The sequence below is a fragment of the Sciurus carolinensis genome, chromosome 13 (assembly GCF_902686445.1).
Source record: "Sciurus carolinensis chromosome 13, mSciCar1.2, whole genome shotgun sequence".
Taxonomy (NCBI): domain Eukaryota; kingdom Metazoa; phylum Chordata; class Mammalia; order Rodentia; family Sciuridae; genus Sciurus; species Sciurus carolinensis.
The window spans coordinates 54,307,663-54,323,875 of record NC_062225.1 but is presented as its reverse complement, the minus strand read 5'-3'; the positions used below and the strand labels follow the sequence as shown (position 1 = coordinate 54,323,875).

The 16,213-nt window shown below is 34.1% G+C and overlaps 1 protein-coding gene across 2 annotated transcripts in view; it reads left to right on the top strand.

Annotated features, from left to right (window-relative positions):
* Nucleotides 1-16,213, top strand: part of Gtf2a1l (general transcription factor IIA subunit 1 like) — a 78,313-nt gene that overhangs the window by 35,189 nt on the left and 26,911 nt on the right. For both annotated transcript variants that reach the window (XM_047522568.1, XM_047522569.1), the window contains 3 exons: nt 1,579-1,634; nt 3,940-4,024; nt 5,054-5,640. In XM_047522568.1, coding sequence (XP_047378524.1) covers nt 1,579-1,634; nt 3,940-4,024; nt 5,054-5,640 — 728 coding nt within the window. The remainder of the gene's footprint in view (nt 1-1,578; nt 1,635-3,939; nt 4,025-5,053; nt 5,641-16,213) is intronic.

Here is a 16,213-nt window from a genome sequence, read left to right as displayed (position 1 = left end):
TATCACTTTTTTCACTAAGTATTGCTTTGGCCATTCTGGACCTCTTATTTTCCAAATGAATTTCATGACTGCTTTTTCTGTTTCTATGAAGAACATCATTGGAATTTTAATAGGAATTGTATTAAATCTGTATAGAACTTTGGTAGTATGACCATTTTGACAATATTAATTCTGCCTATCCTGATAAGCAGATGCTGATCCATAGTTGGGGATGGGTATGAAGAATGAAGAAACTTTGGATTGTACAGAGGGGAGTGAGGGGAGGGGGGTGGGAAAGATGCTAGATTGAGATAGACATTATTACCCTATATACATGTATGAAAAGAATTTTTAAAAAAATATTTATCACTGTCAGAAAAAGTTAATTAAAAGAAATTCTGCCTATCCAAGAACATGGGAGATCATTCCATCTTCTAAGGTCTTCTTCATTTCTTTCTTTGGTGTTCTGTAATTTTCATTGTAGTGGTGTTTCACTTCTTTTGTTAGATCGATTCCCAAATATTTAATTCTTTTGAGGCTATTGTGTGTGGGACAGTTTTCCTGATTTCTCTTTCAGCTGATTCATTTTTGGTGTATAGGAATGCAACTGATTTATGGGTGATAATTTTATAATCTGCTACTTCGCTGAATTTATGAGTTCTAGACGCTTTCTGGACAAGCTTTTTTTTTGGGGTTTCTAAATGTAGAATCATGTCATTGGCAAGTAGGAATAGTTTGTGCTCTTATTTTCCTATTTGTACCCCTTTAATTTCTTTCTTTTGTCTAATTGCTCTGGCTAGGGTTTCCAGCACTGTGTTGAATAGGAGTGGTAAAAGAGGGCATTCCTGCCCTGTTGCAGATTTTAGAGGGAATGCTTTCAATTTTTCTCCATTTAGAATGATGGCCTTGGGTTTAGCATTTATAACTTTTACTAGGTTGAGGTTATGTTCCTACTATTCCTAGCTTTTATAACTTTACTAGGTTGAGGTTATGTTCCTACTATCCCTAGTTTTTCTAGTGTTTTGAGCATGAATGGATGCTGTATTTTGTCAAATGCTTTTTATGTATTTATTGAGATAATCATGTGATTCTTGTCATTAGGTCTAAAGATGTGATGAATTACATTTATTGATTTCTGTGTGTTGAACCAACCTTACATCCCTGGAATGAACCCAACTTGATCATGGTGCACCATCTTTTTAATATGTTTTCATATGTGATTTTCCAGAATTAAGAATTTTTGCATCTATGTTCATCAAAGATATTAGTCTGAAGTTTTTCCTTGTTGTGTAAGTCGTAATGGAGACTTAGTGCTACATCAAGTTACGAAAGACAATCTGCAGACTTTGTTATGGATTTCTAAAATACAGTATGCCTGATTATAAAGAAATATTTACCTTTGATACTTAAAGTAGTCTAGTTGTAAAGTCTATCTAAAGTTGCTGGAAAAATATAATTAAGTACTTCTGTTGTCATTTGGAATCTGGAAGGTTAGAATTCACTATGGTCTAATATTATAGAATAAAAAAAAATTTTACTAATTATATTAAATTGATAAATTCTAATGAATGTATAATATTTATTTTGTTTTCTATGCAGCATCGTTAGTTATTCCTACTGGTAGAACTCTTCCAAGTTTTGCCACAGCAGAACTGGTATGTAGCTTATTTAAAATACTCTTTTTTTGGTACTAGGAGTTAAAAGCAGGGGTGCTTTGCCACTGAGTTACCTCCCCAGTCCTTTTTATTTTTTTATTTTGAAACAGGGTCTCAATAAGATGCTGAAGTTGACCTTGAAGTGCTATCCTCCTGCCTCAGCCTTCTAAGTAGCCAGGATTATAGTCATATGCCACTGCACCTGACTAAAATACACTTGAAAAGATATGTACTATTTTTAGTGAATAGTGGGACAGTGCTGGGCATAGATGTAATTCATGATCCTTTAGGTAAAAGATGTAGTAAGGAATGGAGGACAGGAATAGTTTCCATATCATAGAAAAAGCTCAGGAGATTCAGAGTCAACGTTTTCTTACCAGTTTTTCCTATCTCCCACAGCAGTTGTTAGCATCTGCCCAAACTGTACTTACAAGGTTAGGAAATTTCTACAGTTACATTGAACAGGGTTTTAATATGCTATATAATGTTATATGCTTGGTGGACCTTACATTTTTGATATGGTATTTTTTTCCCTCTAGAGTTGAGTGACCTCCTAGTTTTTCCTTTTACATAAGTGGAATATTTTGTTCATTTTCCACCTTTGTGAAATAGAGTTTCCTACTTCCTAGGACTTGAAGATAGGAGATAAACATTACTACTTATTCACAGAAAATCGAGTAGATTTTTAGGTGGGAAGGAATGATACATTTTCACTTTTACTTTTCTTCCATGGTACTGATGGCATATAATCCATTTACTGTTTTTCATTTCCATCCAGTCTATGAGCTACCTTTCTAGAGTACAGGATTAAATGTGCCAGTTATTTCCATTTCTTCATTAAGAAGAAGCAAAGACTCTACCCCTTATCTAGGTTTTTGGAAAGAGTGGCACTGCGTTTGATAGGAAACCTTTGAAATAACTCTGTTTTTGAGATTAGTGGAAATATCTTTTTTCCTTATTAAAGGAATAATATACTTATATGAAGTGAAAACAAATTTATAAAGTAAAATGTGAAGGAGCCCTACAGTATGATACCCCAAAGATAACTGTTTTAATTGTTTGATGTATATTCACTAACTTCACTAGACTTCTTTCATGAGCAGTACGTTATTTTTCCATGTAAAAAGTAGGATTGCATACTTTACTGTTTCTGTAGTTTCCTGCCTTTCACATGCACCTGTGAGTTCCCTATCTCTCCTTCCCTTCTTTCTCTTCCCTTGCTCTCCCTCCCTCTTCTTTCTTTTAGTAATGTAGATGGACTCCTTTCAGTGACAGTAAATGTAGATTGGCCTTAGTGGATATACCAGTTTAACTAACCAGCTTTTTGATGATGGACCTTTACATTATTTTCCTTTTTTTAAGAAAATACAGCATCCCATTGATTATAGTTGCATATATCTGTTGCTTATGTGACAATTGGGTACATTCCTAAAAGTAGGATTTCTGGGTCAAAGGTCATATTTTCAATTTTGGGATGTATTGCAAAATTGTCTAAAGGGTTGTTCCAGTTTATACTCATATAAACAGTAGTCTAAGAGAACTACTTTTTATCACATCCTCACCAACATAGGGTGCTACTTATCAATCTTATGTGTGTGTGATATTAGGGATAGAACCCAAGGTCTTGCACATGCTAGGCAAGCAAGCACTTTACTAACTGAGCTATATCCCCATCCTACTTTTTCAATCTTTTAAAATTTTCAGATCTGATAGATAAAACATTTTTTGTCTTGATATTGTTTTTAAATTTAAAACCCTAGGGTTTAATTATTCCAAAATAAAAATTATATACTATTATGAATTATGCATTATCATATCTACTTTAAAATACCATTAGTGATCAACTTAGAGATTAAAGCACCCTTATGAACAGCTGTGGTTCTTATATTTGACATCGTAGGAGTCAATGACCCAGGCAAAGCTAGGCATTGGGTAAGTTTTATGTGCCAGTGTTCATTCTGTTCAGTAAGAATTACTGACTTCATAAAGGAAGATACTGAGGAGAACTATAGAAAGGGGGGAAAAAAACCTTACTGGCTTCATTGTTAATTATGACATATTCAAAAGCCCTTTTATTCAATGTACTCAACCCTAGTATTAAATGTTTTTTTTATTTGATTTTTTTTTATTGTAAACAAATGGGATACATGTTGTTTCTCTGTACATGGAGTAAAGGCATACCATTTGTGTAATCATAAATTTACATAGGGTAATGTTGTTTGATTCGTTCTGTGTATTAAATGTTGAGTGTTGTCAAATTATTGTCCTATTTTCTAACTTTATAATATAAATTTCTTATATCTAGGGCACTTCAAACTCCAGTGCAAACTTTACTTTTCCTGGTTATCCTATTCATGTACCAGCAGGTGTGACACTACAGACTGCATCTGGTGAGAGTATTTTCTAAGAATATTTTGTTTTTAGTTAGCATTGGTGCTAACTTCTGGATATTAAATTTCATAATTTTTAATGAACTACACAATAGAAGTTAAAGGAGCCTTCAATAAAACCTATTTTAAAAATGATATTAAGTTGCAGTTATTATGTTATGGATACCATCCACCGCAAAAGACATTGTGTGACACCTGTCATATATGTAATTCATTCTCAGTTCTCTTTCCCAACCTTATGTAAGATGCTTTGTATCTGTTTTCTCTAATTCAAGTCAGTTATCTAAATTTTAGCAAATATAAACAAAAGGATGTATCTGTGTTCCTGGTAACTCTAATCAAGGAAAATTAAAGATTAGGTTGATCAACCTTTGCCTCCTTTTGAGATTGGAGATTGCATGCTCTAGTAGAAAGAATATCCATAAATTTGGAGGTTATCCAACCTTTGCTTTTCAGATTTTCTTTTGATTTGAGACAGTATTAGACTTATTCTTTGTGTGTTATAAAGTTTAAGTAAAACATCTAACTCAATGCTTAAAAACAATTCAGTTTCTCTCCTGTTTAGTTGTAGTTTAAAGGGAATAGGGAGAAGAAATTTGATAACTTTTAAAATTATTAAACTCTCTTTTTGGATAGTCTTAACTTGTAATAGTATCTCAAGTGTATGAAATACTTTTACATGATTCTATGTTAAATTTCCATTAGACTGATAAGATTAGTTTATCAAGCAATAGGAGAGGGTCTTGGATAAAATATTGGTGGCCTATGTGTATCTCAGAGTGTGTCATGTAAGTAATAGTGGGAAAAAGAGTTAAAGCAAAATGAAATTTAAAAACTACATTAATACATATTTCTTGTAAAAAGTCTGAATAAAAGAAATTCCTAGAGATAACCACTATCAATACCTTATTGATAGATTTCTTCTCAACCTGTTAGGGGTGAGTTTTTTTTTTTAAATAGGAAATTAGAATTTTGCTTCTAGTGCTAGAATTCTAATAATACTTAAAGTTTTGTTTTCTCCTTTTTAAGGTCACCTTTATAAAGTTAATGTACCAATTATGGTTACACAGACTTCTGGAAGAGCAAGTATTCTTCAGCATCCAGTTCAACAAGTTTTTCAACAATTTGGGCATCCTTCAATGATACAGACCAGTGTTTCACAATTGAACCCTTGTTCCCTTCAAACAACTACTAATAAATCACAAAGAATGGAAACTGTGCTGCAACAACCCACAATTCTACATTCTGGGCCAGTGGATAGGAAGCCCTTAAAAAATGCCACTAGTGATATACTCGTACCTCCTGGACATGAGCATAAAATCATGTCTGAAGCTTTGTTGAGGCAGCAGGAAAACTCTCAGTACATCAGTCTTCCAGGTGTTGTATTTCCTCCACAGGTTTTGCAGACAGATTCTAATGTGGAGCCAGTGCTCAATGTTTCAGCTAGCATGACTCAGAATCTTCATGGTGGGCCTCTCTCATTGGGCCCTCAGGTGACTTTCCACCACATGACTGATGGACAGCTTCATGTTCTTAAAAAAAGAATGTATGGATGTGATTCTGTAAAACAACCTAGAAAAATAGAGGAACCCAGCAGCCTACCTGTTTCTGAGAAGGTATAGTTCTTTGTTCAGCTTCTTGATATTAGGGAACTGAAAGTGGCCAGTGATTAGACTTTCTGAATTCTTTTAAAACTGTAAGACTAATCAGAATTATATATCTCATACATAATGGTGGGATTCATTGTTAGATATTTGTACACGCACAAACTATAACCATATAATTTGGTCAAAATCATTCCCCAGTATTTCTCCTTTCATAAAATTATTTCTTTATAGTTTTAAGTATAACTATCAGTTCTTAAAGTGTTCATACTCAGCATTTCTTAACTTCTTGTTTCAATTGATGAATCAGAATATTTCTTTAAAGAACATGCACTTGTTTTGAGATAACCCATTTTACCCTGTCCATAAGATTGTGAGAATTGTTTTTTCTTTTTTGTTTTCTTTTTTTTCCCTTTTTTTTTTGGTTTGCAGATAAAATTTAAAAGACCCAGAAATCTGTCCCAGTGATTTAATGAATATTTTGAGATTAATTCATTGTCAATGTATAAAAGCCATCCTATTTTTTTCCTATTTTACCTAATTTTCTTGAGCTTGCATATGAAAAATTTCCCTGCACAAGGAATTATCTTACTAGTAATTTTGTTTCTTTCTGCCTGTTGAAATACTAGTTTTACTTAATTTTTTTTTGGAATTCAAATTATTAAAGTTTCTAATTAACTTTCCATGTGAAAATTGGTGTGAGTTATTCACTTCCAAGAAATTCATAGTGGTAAAAAAAACATTCATGGAGAATTTTGGATTATAAAACTTAGAAACAACATTGCATTTTTAAAAAATGCAAACTCCACAATGGAATTATTGCTAATTCCATTTATTATTTTAGTATCATGTGACAAAGTTTTATGCTCTAGTTAATAGTTTTATCATCCTCTAGAACCATTGTACAAAGCTGTAGTGACTGCCATCTGAACATTTTATTTTTCAGAATATTTTAAGTTTTCTAGGTAGGGGAAAGATAGGGTATAGCGAAGGACCATGAAGAGAGTGTGTCAAACTCTTTTGGGAGTTTCATGTGACTGATGACTATCAGAAAATATTTGACCCTTTGTAGAATATTTCTGATGTTTGATGAAACCTGTTTAGAATCTTTTAGCAGATTTATTTTTAGTTTTGATATGAAGTATTAAACGTGGTTTATTTTTAGTATTTTTTCATGACGTTTCCCACATGAAACATGAAATTTTGGAGTTGAATTTTAGCTAATCTAGTAATTATGAAGCATTTGATTTGGAGGTAAAAAATAGCTGTAAATGTAAAATATGTGTGTTTTCATCACTTAGTAATTTTGGAGGCATTTTATTTTCTGAGATTCTGTTTGAATTTTGCAGATTTTTGGTGTGATGAGTCAAGAATGTATTCTGTTTTTAGGCATTAGATATCATCATGTACTTTTTCTGATAGAGGAAAATAGATTAGTTACTGTGTATTAATCAAGAATTATTTAGGGGGTCCTGATGCTTTGAAGCTGCAAAAAGTTCAAATTCCAGATTCACTGTTTATAAGCACTATGTGATGTTACTCTCTGAAATTCAGTCATAGTCTGTAAACCAGGCATAATACCAATCTCATAATTTTTAGAATTATCAAAGCTGATATATGTAGAGAACTTAAAGCTTCTGCTATCATAGAAAGTTTCAGATTAGTGCTATTGTGCTTTATGATTGTTATATATTGGGTAACTTTTCATATCACTTGTCTGTTAGTTTTAAAGTAGGTCTATATCCAAAACATGAAATCCAAATATACAACAGTATTTACCTCATAAAATGCTTCCTTATTTATTATAGAATACCTTTAAATATTTAGCAATATGGGAAAATTTATGCTGATCTAATTTTGAAAAAATTTATGAGTGGTTTTACTTTGTTGTAAGTAGCTTAAAGCAAGTTGTAATTAGTAGTACTTGTTTACTTTTCCTGTGCTGTAGATTCCCAGCTATCTTAAGGATCTATGCAGTCTTAATATTCTTACTGTTTCATGAAATATATTCCTGACAACTTTTGATTCAGCTTCATATAACTTCTGTTTATTTTTCATCTGTATGAATTTGACTATTCTAGGTTCCTTATAAACAGAATCATGTGATGTTTGTCCTTTTGTGACTGGCTTACTTAGCATAATGTTTTCATGGTTCATCATGTTGAAAGTGCCAGAATTTCATTCCTTTTTAAGACCAAATCATGTGATTTTGATAATTTTTAAAACTTGTAAATATTTCTGGAATCTGTTCCCTCTTCTCCATCCCAGCTAACGTTGCCCTAAATGTCTCTTGTATGGGATAAGTTTCCTAATGAATTTATCAGCCTTTAGTCTCTGCTATTTCTTAGGTTAAAGGCCTAAGGTTCATGGATCAGAATTGTTTTGAATCCCTTCTCTTGTGATGTGGGCAAGTACTCAAAAACTGACTCAAAAAGTAAAGTTTATTTTATGTAAAATAATGTATGACCCTTAGAGTTGTGGTAGTAGGGGGATAAGTTAGGACAGCTGAAGTGCTCAACAGCACACTGCTGCTGCATGGTGAGTGCTCAGTCCATGTTAGCTATTCTTGGTCTTCCTCATGGCTTTCAAAGCCATGAGAAATCTGTCCAGAGTGCAGCATGACTGTGTCCTTTGCTTACTTAACACATCACTGCCCATCATGTATAGGATACAGTTCAAGTTCCTTAATACGGTGTGTAAGGATCTCCGTGTTCTTTCTCTGCTAATTTCTTTAGTCTTCCTTTCTCGCCTAGTACTTTATTAGGAACACCAAATGGAAGTGATTCTGCTTCCTAGCGTTTTTTTTTTTTTTTTCTTTGTACTATTCCTTCAAATTTTCTTTTTTTTTTTTTTTTAATTTTTTTTTTATTATAAAATTGTAAACAAATGGGATACATGTTGTTTCTCTGTCTGTACATGGCGTAAAGGCATACCATTTGTGTAATCATAAATCTACATAGGGTAATGTTGTTTGATTCATTCTGCCATTTTTTCCCTTCCCCCCCTCCCCTCCAGCCCTTCCCCTCCATCTATACAGTCCTTCCTTCCTCCATTCCTGCCCCCTCCCTAAACCCAACTCCAACCCCAACACTAACCCTTCCCACCCCCCATTATGTGTCATCATCCACTTATTAGCGATATCATTCTTCCTTTGGTTTTTTGAGATTGGCTTATCTCACTTAGCATAATATTCTCCAGTTTCATCCATTTGCCTGCAAATGCCATAATTTTATCGTTCTTTATGGCTGAGTAATATTCCATTGTATATATATACCACATTTTCTTTATCCATTCATCAATTGAAGGACATCTAGGTTGGTTCCACAATCTGGCTATTGTGAACTGAGCAGCTATGAACATTGATGTGGCTGTATCTCTGTAATATGCTGATTTTAAGTCCTTTGGGTATAGGCCAAGGAGTGGGATAGCTGGGTCAAAGGGTGTTTCCATTCCAAGTTTTCTAAGGAATCTCCACACTGCTTTCCAGAGTGGCTGCACTCCTAGCGTTTTTTCTTTTCTTTTCTTTTTTCTTTTTCTTTTTTTTTTTTGTAATACTAGGGATTACAAAAATTTTTGTATTTGTCAAAATATGTTAAGGTATATCCTGCCAATGAGAATGGAGTGGTGTGGGATGCTGTTGTACCTATTCAGATAATATATAATTATCATTGTCACTATATTATGATAGATATCTGAATTAAATGCCTGGTAAGAGGGGCTGGGGAGATAGCTCAGTTGGTAAAGTGCTTGCCTTGCAAGCACAAGGCCCTGGGTTCGATCCCCAGCACCACAAAAAAAAAAAAAAAAAAAAAAAAAAAAAAGCCTGGTAAGAAAGAAAGAAGCTATGCCCTGTTATGATTATAGACCAATGAATTCAACATAATTTAACTTGAATATGGGTAAAAAAAAGTTGTTATACCTTTTGTTTCTCTTGTTTTGTATTTATTCCCACCTGTGTATGTGAAGTTCTGTCAGTTCTTACTAGCCATTGGAAAAATATGGTTCTTTAATTAGAGGAAAGCTTAAATGGAAAATGTTGGAATCTGGATTAGGTAAACAAAGCTTCATGTTAAGGCATCGTATTTATTTGATTATTTTACTACCCAGCCACAGAAGCAACATATAATTGAAGATACTTTGGTGAAACTGAGAATCTTGAACATTATTGAGCTAGTTTGTTTTAGATCAGAGAAAGAAAATTGAAGCAGTGCCTCTGTCAGATTACATCATTTGCATTAGAGCTGTGGACATTTTTTTTTTTTTACATTTGGCTAGAATTCATAGATGAATCAGCAGTGACTTTCCTGCAACTTTCAACAGGATAAAAATACCAATGCTGCTTAGCGCAGCTAGTATCTGATTTTCATTTTATTTGCGTGTTGACATCATTAAAGAATACTTTTGCTGTGAACCCCTTTTTTGGGGGAAAGTTGGAAACTGATATCATTGCAATATTAAAAAGGGATTTTGCTTTGCAAAATTTCATACTGTGTCCACTGGTGGAGCACCTGAGGTGCTTGACAAGACTTGGTTTTGCAGCTTTAGTAAAGCAAATATTGTTGTCTGTTTTGGCACATGGCATTCATTAGTGCTAAGACACAGCCAGTATTTCTACAAGAAGTCTCATCTGCTGATATAAAACTCCAGTGTATTAGAATCAAGGTTTTAAATTATTGTCTTTTGCAAATGTTTATTAAAAATGGGTGCAAAATGTAAATTCTTCTTTATGCATATTTTTTTCTGATATTCCAAAGGACAATGCTTAAATCCCTGGCTTAATCCTTGGGGAGATGTTTACTATTTTTGAGAGGGAACAAAATCCTCCTTATATGGTTTTACCTGGAGGAATTTATTGATGATCAGTGTGGGGGATGTTTAGCTATATGAAAGATGTAAATCTTTCTATTCATGGTCTTGCAGCATCAGTTATTGATGATGTTATAAAACTATTGGCCATTCAGGTTAAATTACAGCCTCAAAGGATACTGGATTCATAGAATCATATGTGTAGTGTGAACTTTCCAATGCATGTTGGAAGTGCTTCTAAAGAAAAAAACTGAGAATGACAAAATTCTTTTTCAGTTTCTGAAATTAAATTTGGATTTGTAATTTACTTTCCTAGAGTAAAGAGAACCTCACTAATTTAAGAAAACGAAATGATGTTATATGAATTCAATTGAAAGAGTTCTGGAATTTTAATATTCCTCGATAAGCTTATACTCATCTGGCAAAATACCAAGGGAGCTGTGAGTCATTTTTTTTTATTGTAAACAAATGGGATACATGTTGTTTCTCTGTACACGGAGTAAAGGCATACCATTTGGGTAATCATAAATTTACATAGGGTAATGTTGTTTGATTCATTCTGTTATTTTTTCCCTTCCTCCCACCCCTCCCACCCCTCTTTTCCCTCTATACAGTCCTTCCTTCCTCCATTCTTGCCCCCCTCCCTAACCCTAACTCTAACCCTAACACTAAACCCTCCTACCCCCCATTATGTGTCATCATCCACTTATCAGTGAGATCATTCGTCCTTTGGTTTTTTGAGATTGGCTTATCTCACTTAGCATGATATTCTCCAATTTCATCCATTTGCCTGCAAATGCCATAATTTTATCATTCTTTATGGCTAAGTAATATTCCATTGTATATATATACTACAGTTTCTTTATCCATTCATCAATTGAAGGGCATCTAGGTTGGTTCAACAATCTGGCTATTGTGAATTGAGCAGCTATGAACATTGATGTGGCTGAATCTCTGTAGTATGCTGATTTTAAGTTCTTTGGGTATAGGCCAAGGAATGGGATAGCTGGGTCAAATGGTGGTTCCATTCCAAGCTTTCTGAGGAATCTCCATACAGCTTTCCAGAGTGGCTGCACTAATTTGCAACCCACCAGCATTGTATGAGTGTACCTTTCTCCCCACATCCTTGCCAACACCTATTGTTGCTAGTGTTCTTGATAATCACCATTTTAATTGGGGTGAGATGGAATCTTAGGGTGGTTTTGATTTGCATTTCTCTTATTACCAAAGATGGTGAACATTTTTCCATATGTTTGTTGATTGTTTGTAGGTCTTCTTCTGTGAAGTGTCTGTTCATTTCCTTAGACCATTTGTCAATTGGGTTATTTGCATTCTTGGTGTAGAGTTTTTTGAGTTCTTTATAGATTCTGGAGATTAGTGCTCTATCTGAAGTATGATTGGAAAAGATTTTCTCCCACTCTGTAGGCTCTTTCTTTGCATTGCTGATAGTTTCCTTTACTGAGAGAAAGCTTTTTAGTTTGAATCTATCCCAGTTATTAATTCTTACTTTTATTTCTTGGGCTATGGGAATCCCGTTGAGGAAGTCTGGTCCTAAGCCAACATGTTGAAGATCTGGACCTACTTTTTCTTCTATAAGATGAAGGTTCTCTGGTCTGATTCCGAGGTCCTTAATCCATTTTGAGTTTAGTTTCGTGCACGGTGAGAGATATGGGTTTAGTTTCATTCTGTTGCATATGGATTTCCAATTTTCCCAGCACCATTTGTTGAAGAGGCTATCTTTTCTCCATTGCATATTTTTGGCACCTTTGTCTAGTATGAGAAAATTATATTTATTTGGGTTTGTGTCCGTGTCCTCTATTCTGTACCATTGATCTACCTGTCTATTTTGGTACCAATATCATGCCGTTTTTGTTACTATTGCTTTGTAGTAGAGTTGAAGATCTGGTATTGCAATACCCCCTGCTTCGTTCTTTCTGCTAAGGATTGCTTTAGCTATTCTGGGTTTCTTATTCTTCCAGATGAATTTCATAATTGCTTCCTCTATTTCTGTAAGGTACATCATTGGGATTTTAATTGGAATTGCATTGAATCTGTATAGCACTTTTGGTAGTATGGCCATTTTGACAATATTAATATTGCCTATCCAAGAACATGGGAGATTGTTCCATCTTCTAAGGTTTTCTTTAATTTCTTTCTTTAGTGTTCTGTAGTTCTCATTGTAGAGGTCTTTCACCTCTTTTGTGAGATTGATTCCCAAGTATTTTGTTCTTTTTGAGGCTGTTGTGAATGGGGTAATTTTCCTAACTTCTCTTTCTGAAGATTCATCACTCATGTATAAAAATGCATTAGATTTATGTGCATTTATCTTATATCCCGCTACTTTACTGAATTCACTTATGAGTTCTAAGAGTTTTCTGGTGGAATTTCCTGGTTCCTCTAAGTATATACTCATATCATCAGCAAATAGGGATAGTTTGAGTTCTTCTTTTCTTATTAGTATACCTTTAATTTCTTTGGTCTGTCTAATTGCTCTGGCTAGAGTTTCAAGGACGATATTGAATAGAAGTGGTGAAAGAGGGCATCCCTGCTTTGTTCCAGTTTTTAGGGGGAATGCTTTCAGTTTTTCACCATTTAGAATGATATTAGCCATGGGCTTAGCATAGATGGCCTTTACAATGTTAAGGAACGTTCCCACTATCCCTATTTTTTCTAGTGTTTTGAGCATGAAGGGGTGCTGTATTTTATCCAATGCTTTTTCTGCATCAATCGAAATAATCATGTGATTCTTGACTTTAAGTCTGTTGATACGGTGAATTACATTTATTGATTTCCAAATGTTGAACCAACCTTGCATCCCTGGGATGAAACCCACTTGATCATGGTGCACTATCTTTTTAATATGTTTTTGTATGCGATTTGCTAAAATTTTGTTGAGAATTTTTGTGTCGATGTTCATTAAGGATATTGGTTTGAAATTTTCTTTCCTCGATGTGTCTCTGTCTGGTTTATGTATCAGGGTAATATTGGCTTCATAGAATGAGTTTGGGAGGGTTCCCTCCTCTTCTATTTTATGGAATACTTTGAGAAGTGTTGGAATGAGCTGTTTGTTTAAAGGTTTTGTAGATCTCGGCTGAGAACCCATCTGGTCCTGGACTTTTCTTTGTTGGTAGGCTTTTGATGACTTCTTCTATTTCATTACTTGAAATTGGTCTATTTAAATTGTGTATGTCCTCCTCGTTCAGTTTAGGCAATTCATATGTGTCTAGAAACCTGTTGATGTCTTTGAAATTTTCTATTTTGTTTTGTATTTCACTTGTGTCTGTTGTGTTATTTCCTTGTTCGTTCCGAATTTTAGTGATTTGGGTTTTTCTCTCATCCTCTCTTTGTTAGTGTGACTAAAGGTTTATCCATTTTATTTTTTCGAAGAACCAACTATTTATTTTGTCAATTTTTTGTATTGTTTCTTTTGTTTCAATTTCGTTGATTTCAGCTCTGAGTTTAACTATTTCCTGTCTTCTACTACTTTTGGTGTTGGTCTGTTCTTCTTTTCTAGGGCTTTGAGCTGTAGTGTTAGGTCGTTTATTTGTTGATTTTTTTCTTCTTTTTTTGAATGCGCTCCATGAAATTTTCCTCTAAGTGCTGCTTTCATGGTGTCCCAGAGATTTCGATACGATGTTTCTTTGTTCTCATTTACCTCTAAGAATTTTTTAATTTCCTTCCTAATATCTTCTGTTATCCATTCAACACATAATAGCATATTGTTTAATCTCCAGGTGTTGGAGAAGTTTCTGTTTTTTACTCTTTCATTTATTTCTAAATCAATCCATTATGATCTGATAGAATACAAGGTAGTGTCTCTGTCTTCTTGTATTTGCTAACATTAGCTTTGTGGCATAATATATGATCTATTTTAGAGAAGGATCCATGTGCTGCTGAGAAGAAAGTGTATTCGCTCTTTGTTGGATGGTATATTCTATAAATGTCCATTAAGTCTAAATTATTGATTGTGTTATTGAGATCTATGGTTTCTTTGTTCAATTTTTGTTTGGAAGATCTGTCCAGTGGTGAGAGAGGTGTGTTAAAATCACCTAGTATTATTGTGTTATGGTCTATTTGGTTTTTGAAATTGAGAAGGATTTGTTTGACATACATGGATGAGCCACTATTTGGGGCATAGATGTTTATGATTGTTATGTGTTGCTGATTTATGGTTCCCTTAAGCAGTATGAAATATCCTTCTTTATCCCTTCTGACTAACTTTGGCTTGAAGTCCACATTATCTGAAATGAGGATGGATACTCCAGCTTTTTTGCTGAGTCCATGTGCATGGTATGTTTTTCCCCATCCTTTCACCTTTAGTCTATGGGTATCTTTTTCTATGAGGTGAGTCTCTTGCAGGCAACATATTGTTGGATCTTTCTTTTTTATCCAATCTGCCAGTCTATGTCTTTTGATTGATGAGTTCAGGCCATTAACTCATTATTATTGAGATATGATTTGTATTCCCGGTCATTTGGTTCATATTTTTAAAATTTTATTTATTTATTTATTTTGACACAACTTGGTTCCTCCTTTATTTGACAATTCCTTTAGGACAATTCCTCCCTTTGCTGATTTGCTTCTTTGTTTTTCATCTCTTCCTCATGGAATATTTTGCTGAGAATGTTCTGTAATGCTGGCTTTCTTTTTGTAAATTCTTTTAGCTTTTGTTTATCATGGAAGGATTTTATTTCATTGTCAAATTTAAAGGTAAGTTTTTCTGGGTATAAGATTCTTGGTTGACATCCGTTTTTTTCAAGGCTTGAAAAATGTTGTTCCAGGCCCTTCTAGCTTTTAGGGTCTGGTTGAAAAATCTGCTGATATCTGTATTGGTTTCCCACTGAATGTAATTTGGTTCTTTTCTCTCGCAGCCTTCAAAATTCTGTCTTTATTTTGTATGTTAGGTATTTTCATGATAATGTGCCTTGGTGTGGGTCTGTTGTAATTTTGTGTATTTGGAGTCCTATAAGCCTCTTGTAGTTGATTTTCCATTTCATTCTTCAGATTTGGGAAATTTTCTGATATTATTTCATTGAATAGATTGTTCATTCCTTTGGTTTGTTTCTCTAAGCCTTCCTCAGTCCCAATAAATCTCAAATTTGGCCTTTTCATGATATCCCATAGTTCTTGGAGATTCTGTTCATGCTTTCTTACCATCTTCTCTGTTTGATCAACTTTGTTTTCAAGGTTAAATATTTTGTATTTGGTATCTGAGGTTCTGTCTTCCAGGTGTTCTATCCTATTGGTTATGCTTTCTATGGAGTTCTTAATTTGGTTTATTGTTTCCTTCATTTCAAGGATTTCTGTTTTTTTTTTTCAATATCTCTAACTCTTTATTGAAATGATCTTTTGCTTCCTGTATTTGCTCTTTTCACTGTCAATTGGTGCGATCATTCAATGCCTGCATTTGCTCTTTCATCTCATCATTCAATGCCTGCATTTGCTCTTTCATCTCCTTGTTTGCTTCTCTGATCATTTTAATTATGTACATTCTGAACTCCCTTTGTCGTTTCTTCTGCCATGCTGTCATTGGATTTTATTGATGTAACATCTAGATTTGTTTGGGGCATTTTCTTCCCTTGTTTTCTCATATTGTTCAGGTATCAGTGGACTGCTGAGGTATTGCAGATTTCCTCTATTGACATATAATGTCCCTGATAATTTCTAGTATATCCCCTTCTAGCCTTCAGTAGCCTGAAGTCTTAGAGGAAGTTGATAATGTGGTGCTCCACAAGGAAGCTGCCTCTCTAGGGGTGATGGCCTTCAGGTGGGGTATATT